The sequence below is a fragment of the Hypanus sabinus genome, chromosome 23 (assembly GCF_030144855.1).
Source record: "Hypanus sabinus isolate sHypSab1 chromosome 23, sHypSab1.hap1, whole genome shotgun sequence".
NCBI classification, from domain to species: domain Eukaryota; kingdom Metazoa; phylum Chordata; class Chondrichthyes; order Myliobatiformes; family Dasyatidae; genus Hypanus; species Hypanus sabinus.
The window spans coordinates 45,753,112-45,768,573 of NC_082728.1; the positions used below are offsets into that span (position 1 = coordinate 45,753,112).

Here is a 15,462-nt window from a genome sequence, read left to right on the forward strand (position 1 = left end):
TTACCTTTTTCTAACATAATGCACTGTCTGATTGGTACAAAGAGTAAGCAAGGCAAGCTTTTTACTGCATCTCAGTGCATACGACAATAATAAACCAATCTGAATTCCACTCTTAACTCGACTCAACATTCTTTCATGCCTTACCATATACTTCAAACATCCTACCACAATATGACATTGCAAAATACATTACATCATACTTGTCAGGATTAAATTCCTTCTGCCAATACTCAGCCCAACTTTCCATATAATCTATAACCTGCTCTAGTCATAGACAACATTCCTTACGTTCCACAACAAGTTTTGTGTCATTTGCAAATTTTCTAATTATACCTTGGAAGCACTAACATCCAAGTTGTTAATATTTATCACAAATATCAAGGGTCCCAGCACCAGTCCCTCTGATACACCACAGGCCTCAGACTTCCAATTAAAAAGGCTTCTTCTACCATTACACTCTGCCTACTATCAGCAAGCTAATTTTGGATTCCACTAGCAAGCTCACCTTGGATCCCATGTGCCTTAACCTCTTGAACCAGCCTACCATGCAGCATCTTGTCAAACGCCTTGCTAAAGAATAGAAAGACAACATCTACCTCCTTGGTTTCACCAGTCTTCTTAGTTAATCCCTCAAAAATCTCAATCAAATTAGCGACTCAGGATGTACCCTGCCCAAAGCCATGCCAACTCTCTGATCAGACCCTCATTTTCTAAATGTTTATAAATTCTATCCCTGAGAATGTTTGCCAATAATTTCCCTACTACTGATGTAAAGTTCTTTGATCTATATCCAAGCTGATCTTTTAAAATAAAGTAACAACTTCCGTCTTTTAGTATCTCACTTATGCAAAAAGCATTGTCAGGGGCCTGCGTATCTCTTCCCCTGCCTTGAATAGCAACTTGGGGTAGATTTATCAACCTTATGCATCCCATGATATCTAACAGCTCCTCCTCCTGCTCTAAATTATCAGTGTACTCTACCCTGATCTCATTATCTTCCATGTCCTTTTCTTTGGAGCATACAGAGGAGTATTCATTTAGAACCTCACTCTCATCGCCTGAATCCACACGTAGAATATTCCTCTGGCAAAACTTAAGGACATCCCTTGAAACTATGATAAGGGCTGTGGCTAGGATGAGGCGAGGAGTCAAAGGAAGGGAGGGAAAATTAGGTTCTACATTTATTGAGGCGAGGGCAAGGGAGGTGATGAAAGTAGAGTGGAAATGGGAGAATGGTTTGAGGGTAGGTATTGAGACTGTGTGGTATTCGGAATCAGGAGGATGCAGGGCAGGGTAGACTCAGTATGGAGGGAGGGCAAAGCAGTTAATCTTCAGTTGGAGTAATGTGTGCAGTTCTGATCACCATACCACAGGAAAGTTGTGATTGTGTTGGAGAGAGTGCAGATGAGATTCAGCAGGATATTGTCTGAGTTAGAGAGCTTTAGTTATGGGGTGAGATTGCACAGGCTGAATTGTGTTCCCTGGAATGAACAAGACTATGGGATAACGTGACAGAGGTATATAAAACTATGAGAGCAGTTGATTGGATAGATAGCCATTTGTCCCCAAGGCAGGGATATCATACACAAGATAGCATAGTTTTAAGGCAAGAGGAAAAGGTTCTAAGAGGTTTTCTATAGAGAAAGGTTGATGTCTGATACATGCTATTGGTGGAGATGGGGGAATTACTATGTTTAAGAGAAACAAATACTATGTTTAAGATACATTTAGCTAGATACTTAAATAGGCAAGACATAGAAGGATAATGTCCTAATGTGGACAAATGTGATTGGAGTAAATGGATTAATAGGTCAGCATGGTTATAATAGAGCAAAGAGCCTTTTTCTGTGTTGGACAAGTCTATGAGGCTGTTGTTTTCCCCGATTTTTCCCTCCTCCACTTGTCAAGAGATGAGTGGTTTGCTCAAGATAGTGTATACTCAATGGAGAAAATGACTTCTTCTATCTTGTAAGGAAGAATGGAAATTCAAGTACAAAACAAAGCTGTAATGCAAAGTAATGTGTCAGAAACTAGATCTTCCTTGTAGTTCACAATTATATTATTTACAATCATTAATTATTCAGAATGCTAGTTATGTATATGAATGATGTATGATGCTCTTTATGCTGATAATGAATGGCAAAGCTTGAGAACACTTCCCTCTCTTTCCTTTTGGCCTGAGCTGGTTGATACATTGTAGGGGCATACTTACATGATGCTGCAATTCTATATTCATGTAAACAACTATTCTTCATATAGGAATTGGATTCTGAGGTAGGGTGACAGGGAAAATATTATAATTCTTTGTTTTATGTATATTTCCCGAAAGTAATCAGCTTAGGAAGTCTAACTATAATTTTTTTTTGAATTCAGCTATGTTCAACAGCTAGCAACTGAGTAGTGCTGACACTAAGGCCATACAAGGTTAAAATGGATGGGAAAAAAATATCTTTTGGAGCCTTAGTTTATAATGTAATCCTGCCTTTGATATTTCCCAGTATCTGGCATCAAATTCATCAAAACAGCTCCATACTCTCTGTCCAATCTATTCCCATATGGAGAAAATTTCACTAAGAGTGAATAAATCACACCAGTATATACAGACCAGGACAATTAGTATATGAAGCAGAGAAATTGTTTATTTCATTCTAAATGTTTTGTCACATGGTATTTTAGGATCGGGTAGTTTAACAGTCTGGAGTATGTTCGGCATGATGCTTGAGTCCAGTTTAAAAGTGTTCCACTCAATGCTTTAACCATTTCAGAACAGATTAATGAGTCCCAGGCATTATTACCATTGTGCATCGGACCACCGATTCGTTGAAAGCAGATTAAGGATGAATACTCCAGATTGTTAAACAATAAGCATAGCCTGATAAGTAGGGCAGAAAAAAACGGTAGAGGGAATTTAATGCAATCTGAACATAGAAAATATAACATAGAACAGTACAGCACTGGAACAGATCCTTCAGCCCATAATGTTGTGCTAAATCAATTAAATTAGTAATCAAATAGCTAACTCAAGTAATCAGTTCTGCCTATACAATATCCATGTCCCTCCATTTTCTTTATATTTAGTTGTCAATCTAAATGTCTCATATCTTCTTTGAAATTATCCCCTTTCACCTTAAATGCATGTCCTCTGGTATTAGACATTTCAACCCAGGGAAAAATGCTGTCTGTCTATTCTAACTAAACATCTACCAGATCTCCCCTTTGCTACCACCACCTCAGAGAAAACAATCCAAGTTTGTCCAACCTATCATTATAGTACATGTCCTATAATCCAGGCAGCATTCTGGTAAACCTCTTCCTCTTCCTCTCCAAAGCCTTGGCATCCTTTCTATAATGGGGTAATCAGAAAAGCATGCAATACTCCAGATGTGGAGTTTTATAAATTTGCAATATAACTTCCTGACTTTTGTCCTCAGACCCTCAACTATTAAATGCAAGCATACCATATGCCTTCACCCTATAAAACAGTGTAGCACTTACAGGGAGTTACGCACTTGGACTAGGACTTTGGCCTTGCCCTTAACAATGTACTCCCTCTTTACATTTCACCTACCAAGGTGCAACACTTCACATATAAACTCTACCTGCCGTTGCTCCATCCATAACTGCATCAGTTGTTGTTGTTCTGCCATTAAGTCGAGCCCAACTCTTCATGACCTTATGGACCATAGGGACCAGAGGGTTTTCATGGCAAGATACGGAAGTAGATTGCCAAACTTTCTTCTGTGCAGATACTGCTGCTGCCCAGGTTGGGACCTGGCTGGGTTTGAACTCAGGACCTGCTACCTTGAAGTCCAGTGCTGATGCCACTACACCACCAGCTGACCCTATCTGCATCAGGCCATACATTTTTCTCACTGGTGTCATCAGGTAGAAGGTACATGAGCCTCAGGACGTACGCCACCAGATTCAAAAACAGTTACTGTCACTCAACCATCAGGGTCTTGAAGAAGAGAGATAACTGCACTCACTTGCCCATCCATTGAGATATTCCCACAACCAATGATCTCACTTTAAGGACTCTTTATCTTGTTATCTCATGTTCTCACTATTTATTAGTATTTATTTATATTTGCATTTGCACAGTTTATTGTCTCTGGTTGATCCTGTTAAAGTAACTGTTGTATAGATTTGCTGCGCATGTCCACAGGAACATGAATCCCAGGACTCTATATAGTGACATATATGTACTTTGATAATAACATTTACTTTGAACTTTGAACTGATCTACAATATACCCCATTGGGTAATGCATTAATCCGTCTGTATGGAGTAATGCATTTAGAAAGCTGCAAAATGGGACGAGTATATTCAATAAATGTGGGGCTTTGGTGATGTTGAAGTGGAAAGGGATTTGGAGCATCTGTGCACCATTCAGTGTAGCAGAACAGGCCACTATATTGGGTAAAAAGACACCTAGAATGCATTCTTCTAGTAGTGAATGGACAGAATGTGAGAGCTGGGATTAAGAGGTGCAACTGTGCATAACGACAGTAACCACAGGAACTTGAATACTGCATACAGTCCTGGTCACAGTAGTACAGAAAGGTTGAGGAGATATACAAGGATGTTGTCAGGACTGAAACTTGTTGTTATGAGAAAAGACTGGATTAACCATGGTTCTTTATTCCCGAATAACAGATAAGGGAAGGATATATTCCTCAGCGAAGCACTTGAGGAACTCTACCCCGTTGTTGGCTCTAGCCCTTATATCACCATTGACCCACACTCACAAGGGAAAGATCATAGTCCAAGTCCAAGTTCATAACTCCCTGAAAGTGCTACACACTGGAGGGAGGCAAGGAGCTGTGGTGGTGGGGAGGGCAGAGGAGCTGACAAAAATCAATGGAGCTGAAATTATTTACTTTAAGTATTAGACTGGTGGAGTCAGAGGTGAGTCTTGACCCAACTGTATGAATAGGAAGTAGATCTGTTAATCTGTTCCATATCTTATAATATTTAATATTAATGCACTTTAGTTGGTTATTTATGTGTGATTCTTCTGTAGATTTTATCTTTACCTTCATAAATTACCATAAGTTATGTGTGTTATGTGTACTACGGTACTTTACACCCTGGTTCCGAAACAAAGCTTTGTTTTGAAATACATTATATGGTTATATATGTTATGTACATGTATATAGTTAAATGACTATAAACTTGACTTGATGTAGAAAACCTCACTATGTTTAAACTCAGCGTGGGTCCCTGGAGACCTATGACCTCAGGCCTAGACTACATGCTTGCTGCTGGGTGAAGAGGGTTTCTCCATTTCAACGAACACATGTAAAATTGATTGAATGGCTCCCTTTTGCAAATTTTCTGTAATAGATTGCTCACTGATAATACTCTTTCATTCAGGCTTTGTATTTAAACTCAGTTCCAAAAGCCTGAGCACTTAATCTGTATAGTCAGCACTTGAGGAATTTTACACTGCTGGTGGCTCTCGTGTTTAAAACTACATGCATGAATGTAATAAAATCTCCAGCAATTATATTGATGGAAAGCAGGAGAGTTTACTCAGTCTCCTAGGAAACAATTATCTCAACCTGAAACAGCTGAAGCTGAATGTTCCCTCATTTTATTTGTGGTGGTGGAGTTTGCTGTGCAGAGACAGACTAACTGTGTCCTTTTCATGTTTCTACTTTGACACTACTCCTTGGCTGTGAAGATCTCTGAGACATCCTGATATGTCATTAAATGAAGAAAGTTCTTTATTCTTCTTTATGAGGTGAATTTATGATCCAGTCGTCAAATTTTGGAGGCCACTGTGCCAAAGCGTCACTCTGCCCTGTTGGTTGAGACAGTTACTCTGGTCTTTGGGCTTATAAAAGATTTATTCAAAGTTCCATTAGCTAGCTGATATAAATTAAATTGAACAAACATCTGTTACCAAAAATCCAAACTCCGGGAAGATCCAGAAGTCAAGCAGCATATATGGAGGTGAAGAAACTGTTAACATCTTGGCTTGAGACCTGTATTAAGAATGAGAGTGTAGAGGGGAGGATAGCCAGCATAAAGAATTCTTTGAGAAGGCTGTTTGATGGTTAAGAAATGGCAAGGCCCCTGGAGCAGACAGAATCTCTGCATTATTTACTTACAGATGGCAGAACAGTATTTCTGATACGCATTCACAAACTCAACACCCTCACTGAAGAAGTGGAAAGTATACCTGAGGATATCAGACATAGCAAGTAAAATTCAAAAACATGCAAGTGTCAGAAATCTGAAATAAGTTGGAGACAAATGCTGGAAAAATTCAGATGGTCAGACAGTGTCTATGGAGAGTTAATGTTTTAGACCAAAGACCTTTCATCAGATCTGGGAAAGAGAGAAGACAAGTTCATCTTAATTGGCAGAGTGGCAAAGGAGGATTCTGTCTGTGTAGATAAACCCAACATAAAGCATAGAGCAGAGAACATTGCAGCAAAGGAACAAGTTCTTCAGCCTAACATGTCTACACTGACCGTGGAGCCAATCTAAAGTAATCTATTCTACATACACATGGCCTATATTTTCCTTACCTGTTTACATGTCTGTCTAAAATGCCTCTTAATCATTGCCTTTGTATCTGCTTCTACCACGTTCACAGTGTGTTTCAGAGAGCTAGCACTCTGTGTAAAATAAACTCGCTTTATAAACCTCTTTTCAACTTTTGAACTCTCCCTTTAAACTTTAAACATCCTCTAATATATGACATTTCCATCCTGGGGGTTAAAAAACATGATCTGTCCTTTCTACGTCTCTTATAATTTTATATAGTCCTGTTCGGTTAACCCTCAGCCTCTGACGTTCCAGAGAATACAATTCAAGTTTGTCCAAACTTCCCTGTAAGCCAAATAGCTCCAAACCAGCAAACACCTGTGCAAGCGTTCTTCTGCACCCTCTCCACATCCTTCCTGTTGGCTGGCAGACTGGACACAATACGTCAGATGTAGAGAACATACAGTAAGTGAAGGAGAGTAAAAGTTATGAAATGCAGAGCTGTATGACATATCTGGCAGATTAGACAGTGCTAATGGAAAGAGAAACGTTCAGCTAATATCACAGATGGAATGTTTACAGTTGAAATGATCATTTCAGCTATAAACAGAGAAAGCGAATTAAAAGGATTAGCAGAATTTGATATTTGAGTCAGAAAGCTATAACATCCAGACAGAAGATTAGGTGCTGTTGCTGATGGTTTTGTTGAACCTCCTTTCGACAATACAGAAGGTCACAGACAGACAGGTGTAAGTGGGAGAAGGATGGAGAATTAAAATGGAAGCTCCGTGAACTGAAGGCAGTTGTTCCATCTTGTGGTCACCCCATCTGAGTTTGGTTTCTCTTATGCAGAGGAAACCACGCTGTGAAGCAGATTCAAAAAGGTGCAATCAAATCACTGTTTAACTTGGAAGGAGTGTTTGGGTCCCTGGATAGTCGAAAGGAAAAAGTTCAAAGTTCAGGATATCTGTAAATGGGTCGCCTCCTCGTACTGCATAGAAAAGTTCCGAAAGGGAGCTGGTTGGTGGGGATGGAAGAACAACTTGGGTAGCTGTGGAGGAAATGCTTTGAAATGCTGAAAGGGGAGCAGAGAAGGTATATATGATGGTGGAGTCTTGTTGAAGCTGGTGTAAATTGTGAAGGATGACCTGTGTAGAGTAAAGGACGAGGACCACAATTGACAGACCACTTGATTACATCTCATCCAACTGGGAAGCAGAGAAAATCATCACTGAGGATTCCTGCATTCATTGTTACCCCATGTATCCTTCTGGATTATGTACCTGTTGATATACAGTGAAGTCAGAATGGACCCTTCCTACCCATAGTTTCCTGGATTATTTATACATATACATGCCTTACTGATGAGTACTCGACCAGGAGGGCAGTTGGTTCCTGGGGAACTACAAATCAGTGAGTATCAACATGTAAGTATCTGATAAACAAATCAACAAAATCACTTTAAGGTGTAATGAGTTGTAGCTGTGATGTCAGTATCTTAGATATTTATTATAAGTTCAGCACAGCATGTAAAGTCATGTGGTAAATAAATCAGTACCTGTACTTGTAGTCATTAAATCGCCTCTGTTGAGCTTTAAGTTTGGAAAGCAATGTTTTCAAGATCATTATGAATACATAGAAATTCATCTGCCAGAAAAAATAGCAGAAAAAAAATCAAAATACAAAATTTGCATGTACTTACAATTAAAACATAATATGCAGAAATGAACCTACTACTAGTTATTAGTGAAGTGCCCTGACCTTTTGCTGATGTAGTTTGTGGGATGACTGTTTATCAAAAGGCAGATTAAGTTTTCCCCTCCTTTTAAGGGAATTGGAATATTTAATGTTCACCTGAAGAATTGTCAGCCAGATGTAGCATCTAACTTGAAAGAAGGTATGCAGCAGGAATTTCAAACTTGGAAGGTTAGGGTTGAGGCTCAAGGCCACAGTGTTTGCACATGAGAAGGGATGCATCCTCTTAAGTCAACATAACATAATGTAAGTAGTGCAAATATTGTGTTTTTATTTCCTTTATCACTTCAATAGCCCCCAATGATACGACTGACCTCCCAGCTATTACTGGCTGTCAACTGGAGATAATCCAAGTTCAGCTGGAAATCAGAATCAGAGACAGGTTTGATATCACTGCCATTTATCATGAAAATGGTTTTACAACAGAAGTATAATACAATACATTATAAAAAACTATAAATTATAATAAGAAGTATATGTAAAATTAAATTAAATTAGTAGTGCAAAAAGAGAGAATAAAAGAAAATAAATAGCAAGGTGCTGTCCCATGGGTTCATTGTCCATTCAAAAATCTGATGAGAGTGAACACTCCTGCCAGTTGGGTGGCAGAGGTTTTTAATGCCCTACCAGGTACCCCATCAGGGCTTGGTGCCTTGAGAGAGTCACCTTTTTGAAATACGTTCGATGTTGGCATCTGAGACGGAGATCACAGGGTCACCAGATGCTGCAGGGATTTGCACAGATGTAGTTTTATACTCTCTTTCAAAATGTGCATAAAAGGCACTGAGTTCGTCTGGAAGCGAAGCTTCACAATCATTAGGTGTTAGGTTTCAGCTTGTCGCAAGTAATGGCTTGCAAACTGTGCTTGAGTTAACGTGCATCCAATTCTGTCTCTAGATATTCTTCATGCCTTCTCCATTCAGCTGTCTGAGCCTTAAGCATTCCAATTCTCTCCCACCATAATCCCCTTTACCCTTTCCTGTCCTTTTAGACACTTGGCTGATATTACCCTTTGACCAACCTTTGAGTACCTTAGTATCTGTTTCAGTTAAGTTTTGTTGTGTGTGATTCCAAGAAGGACTTCTAGATGTTTTTCAAAATCACAGGCACTCAATTAAGAGAAGACGGTTTTACATTTATAACATCTTGATCCAGAGTTTGTCCAATCAATAATTTCTGTTACTATGGAGACATTGATTGCGTAGTAGTGGAAGGAAGAAGTTTTTTGGTAGTTTGTGCTAAACATATGCGTAGCTATCAGCCCTCTGAATATTGGATCTATTAACTTCAGTGGAAACTCACAAATGAAGTGAATATTACCAATCTGAATCAGTGGTTCTACCAGCTGCCTGACAAACTAACAGGAATTTCTCCTTGCAGGTGCCTCACAAAGTGTGCATTAGCTGTTTTATCTTAGACACAGAGGTGTAACAAGTGATTCCACTATCTTATCAATAGGTGATTATTAGGGATTATTCTGGAGTTATGAAATTAATTCATAGCATGTGTTAAGATATAAACCAGCCTTCAGAAAATAAAAGCTGTTCACAATTCAGCTTCAATTGATACTTTAAGGCTTTTGAAGATGTGGAACATTCTTATTCTGTACCATTAAAATGGGCAGAAGAAGCCAATAGTTGATTATGAATTGGTTAGCTGGTTCATTGTGTTCCAATGCACTGAAGCACAATGAAAAGTTTGCTCTGCACACCGTCTATGCAGATGATTTTAACACACAAGTGCATTGAGAGAGCTCAAGGAAAAATCAATAACTGAGTGCAGGATAAAGAGATACAGTTACAGAGAAAATGCAGTGCTGGCCGACAATAAGGTGCAAGGGCCATGCCAAGATAGATTGTGAGGTCAAGGGACCATCTTGATGTACATGAGATCTGATCAATAGCCTTATAACAGTGGGATAGAAGCTGTCATTGAATCTGGTACTATCAAACTTTTGTATCATCTAACTGATGGGAGGGGGAAAGAGAGAATATCAGGGGCAGGAGGTGTCTTTGAATATGTTGGCTGCTTTACTGATACAATGGGAAATCTAGACAAAGTCATGTCATGTTAATTGCACTCATTGAAACCTTCATCAAAGAAGCCATTAATGGCTACCCCTGTATTTACGCGTTGTTAAAGGTGTATCCATGCCACTTCATGCACAGTTTGGCACATGTATGTTCTGTCAGAATATTCTGGCTGGTTGAATATTGAGTGAGCCTTCCCTCAACACTGTATTAAAAGAAGTATTTCTTTGGATGTCAGGAGTTGGTGTTCAGAAGCTCTTGGATCGGCCAGTAGTCAGAAAGTCACAGAGCACTACTGCACAGAATCAGGCTTGTCAGATCATCTAGTCCAAGCCAACTGTTATCCTGCCTAATCACTTTGACCTGCCCCTGGATCATAGCCCTCCCATCCATGTACTTATCCAAACTTTGAAATCAAACTCGCAACCTGCTCTTCCACTGTGAGGTCAATCCACCCTCTCACTACCCTTTCAGGTTCCATTTAAGCATTTCACCTTTCATCTTTAACCTATGACATTTAGTTCTAGTCTTATTTAGCCTCTGTGGGAAAAGCTTGCGTGCTACTCATAATTTTGTAAAGCTCGATCAAATTTCCCCTCATTCTCTTACATTCCAGGGAATAAAGTCCTGACCTTTCTCTGTAGCTCATGTCCTCAAGTCCTACTAATATACTTGTAAGTTTTCTCTGTACTCTTTCAACTTTATTGATATCTTTCCTGTAGGTAGGTGACCCCAGAACTGCACACAATACTCTAAATTAGGCCTCACCAATGCCTTATACAACTTTAACATAACATGCCAGTTCTTGTATTCAATATTTTGATTTGGGAAGGCCAATATGCCAAAAGCTCTCTTAATGACCCCATCTACCTGCAATGTCATTTTCAAGGAATTATGAACCTGTATTCCCTGATCCCATCATATTACCACACTCCTCAGTATCCTACCATTGACTGTGTAAGTCCCACCAAGTGCAACACCTCACAATTTTCTGCATTAACTTCCATCTGCCATCTTTATCCCATTATTCCAGCTGGTCCAGATCACACTGCATCCTCAGATAGCTTTGCTTGTTTTCTATTGTGCCCCCCTGTCTCGGTCTCATCTGCAAAAAACAGCTGATCCTGTATACCATATTGTCATGATACAGAAGACAAACAACGACGGACAGGCACACCACTGACCCCTGCAGCACTCCACTAGTCACAGGCCTCCAGTCAGAGAGGCAACTATCTACAACCACTCTCTGGCTTCTCCCACAAAGCCAATGTACAATGGATCCAGCACCGATCCCTGCAGCACTCCACTAGTCACAGGCCTCCAGTCAGAGAGGCAACTATCTACAACCACTCTCTGGCTTCTCCCACAAAGCCAATGTACAATGGATCCAGCACCGATCCCTGCAGCACTCCACTAGTCACAGGCCTCCAGTCAGAGAGGCAACTATCTACAACCACTCTCTGGCTTCTCCCACAAAGCTAAAGTCAAATCCAATTTACTACCTCAACATGAATACCAAACGACTGAACCTTCTTGAACAGCCTCCTGTGCGAGAGTTTCTCAAAGGGCTTGCTAAAATCCACGTCAAAACCATTCACTGGCTTTCTGTCACCAATTTTCGCAGTAATCTCCTTGAAAAATAGATTGGTTAGATGTGAACTATCATGCACAAAATCATGTTGACTACCCCAAATCAGGACCTGTCTTTCCAAATACTTATAAACTAGTCCTGTAGAATACTGTCCAATAATTACCCACTACTGACTTCAGGCTTATAATTTCTTGGATAATTCTTAGATCCTTTTTTAAACAAAAGGAAAAAGAATAGTTAACTTCTCAGCCGCCATCTCCTCACCTGTAGCAAAGGATGGTTTAAGTGATTCTGCAGGTGCCCCTGTATTTTCTGAAACAGCCTCCCACAATGTCCAAGAAGACACTTGTAAGGCCCTAATTTCCTAATTTCCCTCAGGACAACAAGCATGTCCTGCACTGGAATCCATATATGGTCCATGATTTACTGCTGCTTTGCCTCAGTTTTGTAGACTCTGTGTCTGTCTCCCACGTAAGTACAGGTGCAAAAATCTATTTAAGGTATCCATGACCACAATGATTTTCAAGAGGACCAATAGTATTGATTATTCAAAGGAATTATGCTAGTTAGGTGAGCTACCATTATAAGTTTATACTCAGAATGTTAGAGCTAAGTTGGTTATTATAGCCACTGAAACTCTTTGATTTTTATTGTTGTCCTTGTGTTTAAAACACAGGGGATGAGGATTAGATTCTCCATAAGAACTACTGCCTTCAGTACTTACTAACTGCCCATTATGCCACTCGCAGCAATGAACGCCCTCCACCTCTGGTGGTGTTCAGGGCTTCCTTCGTTGTGCAAGTAGCTTGTTCTTGGATTTCACTACTGTCAGTCATGCCATTCCTGGCTGGAAGCTCAGGAATACTGCCGCAGGATTCTTCATTGCTGTTTCTAGCAATTTTGTTTTACCAGTCAGGTTTGTTAGCCCTGAGCTGAACTCTTGAACCTGGAGGTCCAGTGGACTGGTCTTAGTCTGGCCTCTACCCTTTGACCTGTTTGGCATGGATGACCCTACCAAGAGTCAAAACATAAGGCCCTAACTCCAGCCAACATAGCTCTCTGTGTCATTGAGGCACGCAAGCCTCCAAGCCCTGTGACATCCAAATGAATGGGAGATCAGTAAGGAGCTTTTCCAATAGGACTGAAAGACAGCAGAAGGAAACTTATAACAGTATCAGAGAGTTGGTAGTGACTGTAAATAAAGGATACACAGAAAATGAAACGGAATGATGAGGGACTCTTGATCCCAACTATTTTCATTGCAAGAAGTCCATACTTACTATAATTGCAAATATCACTGGTCCCCTGATGATCCACCAAATGACCATGTTGCGATTTCTTGCCCAGCACCTAATACCCAAAAAGCAGTCATCATTTCCATATGCCATTCATCAATACTTGAGAAGAAATTCATTCCCTTACTATTGTTAATACTGTATATTTTGCTTATTTTTCTCCCTGTGTCCTTAACCTCCAATTATGGATTAGGTGATTAGTTTTTATGTTGTGAACCCTTTTGCTCTTAGTGTAGTTTCCTATTTATATTGATGTATAAGTGTGCCAAGTCTCACAGATACACATGTTCTTTAGTGCTTGGGACATCAGTTTCACCACCTTCTCTAGGAAAGAAGAATATTAATGTGCGGAGTGCTCTGATCAAAAATGTATACTCAAAGTTTGGAATGTTTCAGCTACTTTCAACCATAAAGGGGTGAAAACATCTTGTGAAACTTGACTGCAGATGCAGGAAAACTGAAGTAAAAACAGAAATCGCTGGAGATATTCAGCTAGTCAGCCAGCATGAAGTCAATTGTTCAAAAGAACTGATTCATGCTGAATATTTCTTTAAGTCTACAATAGTTAGAGTTATTGAGTTATAGGGGTATATAGTATGAATTAGTTCCTATGGACAACCAGCTTCATGCTGATGATAAAGCACCTATTTGTACTAATCCTACCCTAACCCACTTTATTTCTCCCCCATCTGTATCAACTCCTGCTTTAACTCTACCTTTTACCTATAATAGGACATATGCCACTAGCCAAGCAATCTACCAGCTCACACATTTTTTTTTTGGATATGGGAGAAAACCAAAAAACCTGATCAGAGTGAGAAAATACAGATTTCACGGCGACAGGAGTTGTGATCGGGAATGATCCAGGTTGCTGTAGTTGTGAGGAAGCGTCTATAAAACCTTTAGCACCCTACCACCTACATCTATGAAGACAGAAAGAAACAAGCTAATGTTTCAGGTTGATGACTTTTCAACAGAAATCCCCCCATGAATTCTGCCTGATCTGTTAAGTGTTTCAACATTTACCTTGTTTTATTGAAAATACAAAATTGCTGACTTATCAACTCAATGTTAGTGAGAGAATCAACCCCGATGTGTCTTCCTGATTTCATTATGGCCACAATGCATCTAAAATGCATATATTTTACAGAGCTACTCTACTGCTGAAAGATTTAGTAACTTCTTTCAAAGGTCAAGTAAATCAGACAAATGGACTCCCATACGTGGGGGTTTGACAATGGCAATAGTTAATGTTTTTACAGATACTCGACCAGCACCTCCCAACCATGAAACCTTTTATCATTGAGAAGAATAAGGGAGTGAGTTGCTCGACAAACAGCAGCATCTGCAGTTTCCTCTCCATATTATTTACCAAGCAATAAATTACCTGCTGAAGGAACGTGGCAGGTTAATCAGCGTCTGTTGGAGGAAAAGGGCAGTCAACATTTTGGGTCAAAGCCCCACCCCCCGCATAAGGAGCTGATGTAGAGCTTTGACCCAAAATGTTGACAATTCCCTTCCTCCGACAGGTGCTGCTCAACCCACTGAGATCCCTCAGCAGATTGGTTGCTGATCCATTTTCCACCATCTGCAGTCTCAAGTACCCCCTGAGTCATTCACCGGCCTGACTCGGAAATATGTCCCCATTCCATCATCATTATTAGGTCTTAATTTTGTAACAGCACTACGGGAATCCTTCACTAGAAGGACTCCAGCAGCTCAGAACTCCCTTCCCAAGGAAAATTAACCTCAGGCAAAACATGTCTGTCTTGCCAGTGATAACCACATACCAAAAATGAATAAAATATTGAATTGGTCTCTCCAGTATATTTACGTTCTTACAATGAAGATTATTAATAGATAATATTCATTGTTTAAATCAGTGGAAAGATTGAAAAGAGTAGTTAAAGCAATGTAAATCAGTGATTAATGAATGACAGACCAAGATTTCACTGCTTGAAGAGCCTAATATGGAGCAAAGACTGAGGGAAAATAACACGGAAATTGTGTGATGAATCTTTGTTGTAATAGAGTGAGAAAGTGGGAAGAAGGAGACCTTGGGATAGAAATAATTTCCAGTTGGATATAACTGTGGACATCAAATAAAATGTTAGTTGGAACAGGACTGAAAGTCCAACAAGCCTTGACCTCAGGGTAACTAGTATGATTGCAAGACAGAATAATATTTATAAAGAAATAGATGACTAAAGGAGAAAAAGACATGCGGTGAAGGAGGACTCATCAGATTTAATGAAGTTTTTCTTGAATATGATCCAGGAATGTGGCTATTAGA

The 15,462-nt window shown here is 39.7% G+C and overlaps 1 protein-coding gene across 1 annotated transcript in view; it reads right to left on the bottom strand.

Moving 5' to 3' along the window:
• Nucleotides 1-15,462, bottom strand: part of LOC132380330 (glucagon-like peptide 2 receptor) — a 92,701-nt gene that overhangs the window by 16,431 nt on the left and 60,808 nt on the right. Inside the window, exons 9-10 of the mRNA XM_059949081.1 lie at nucleotides 13,155-13,224; nucleotides 8,057-8,145 (exon numbers count right to left, since the gene is read on the bottom strand). Of these exons, the coding sequence (XP_059805064.1) occupies nucleotides 8,057-8,145; nucleotides 13,155-13,224 (159 nt within the window). The remainder of the gene's footprint in view (nucleotides 1-8,056; nucleotides 8,146-13,154; nucleotides 13,225-15,462) is intronic.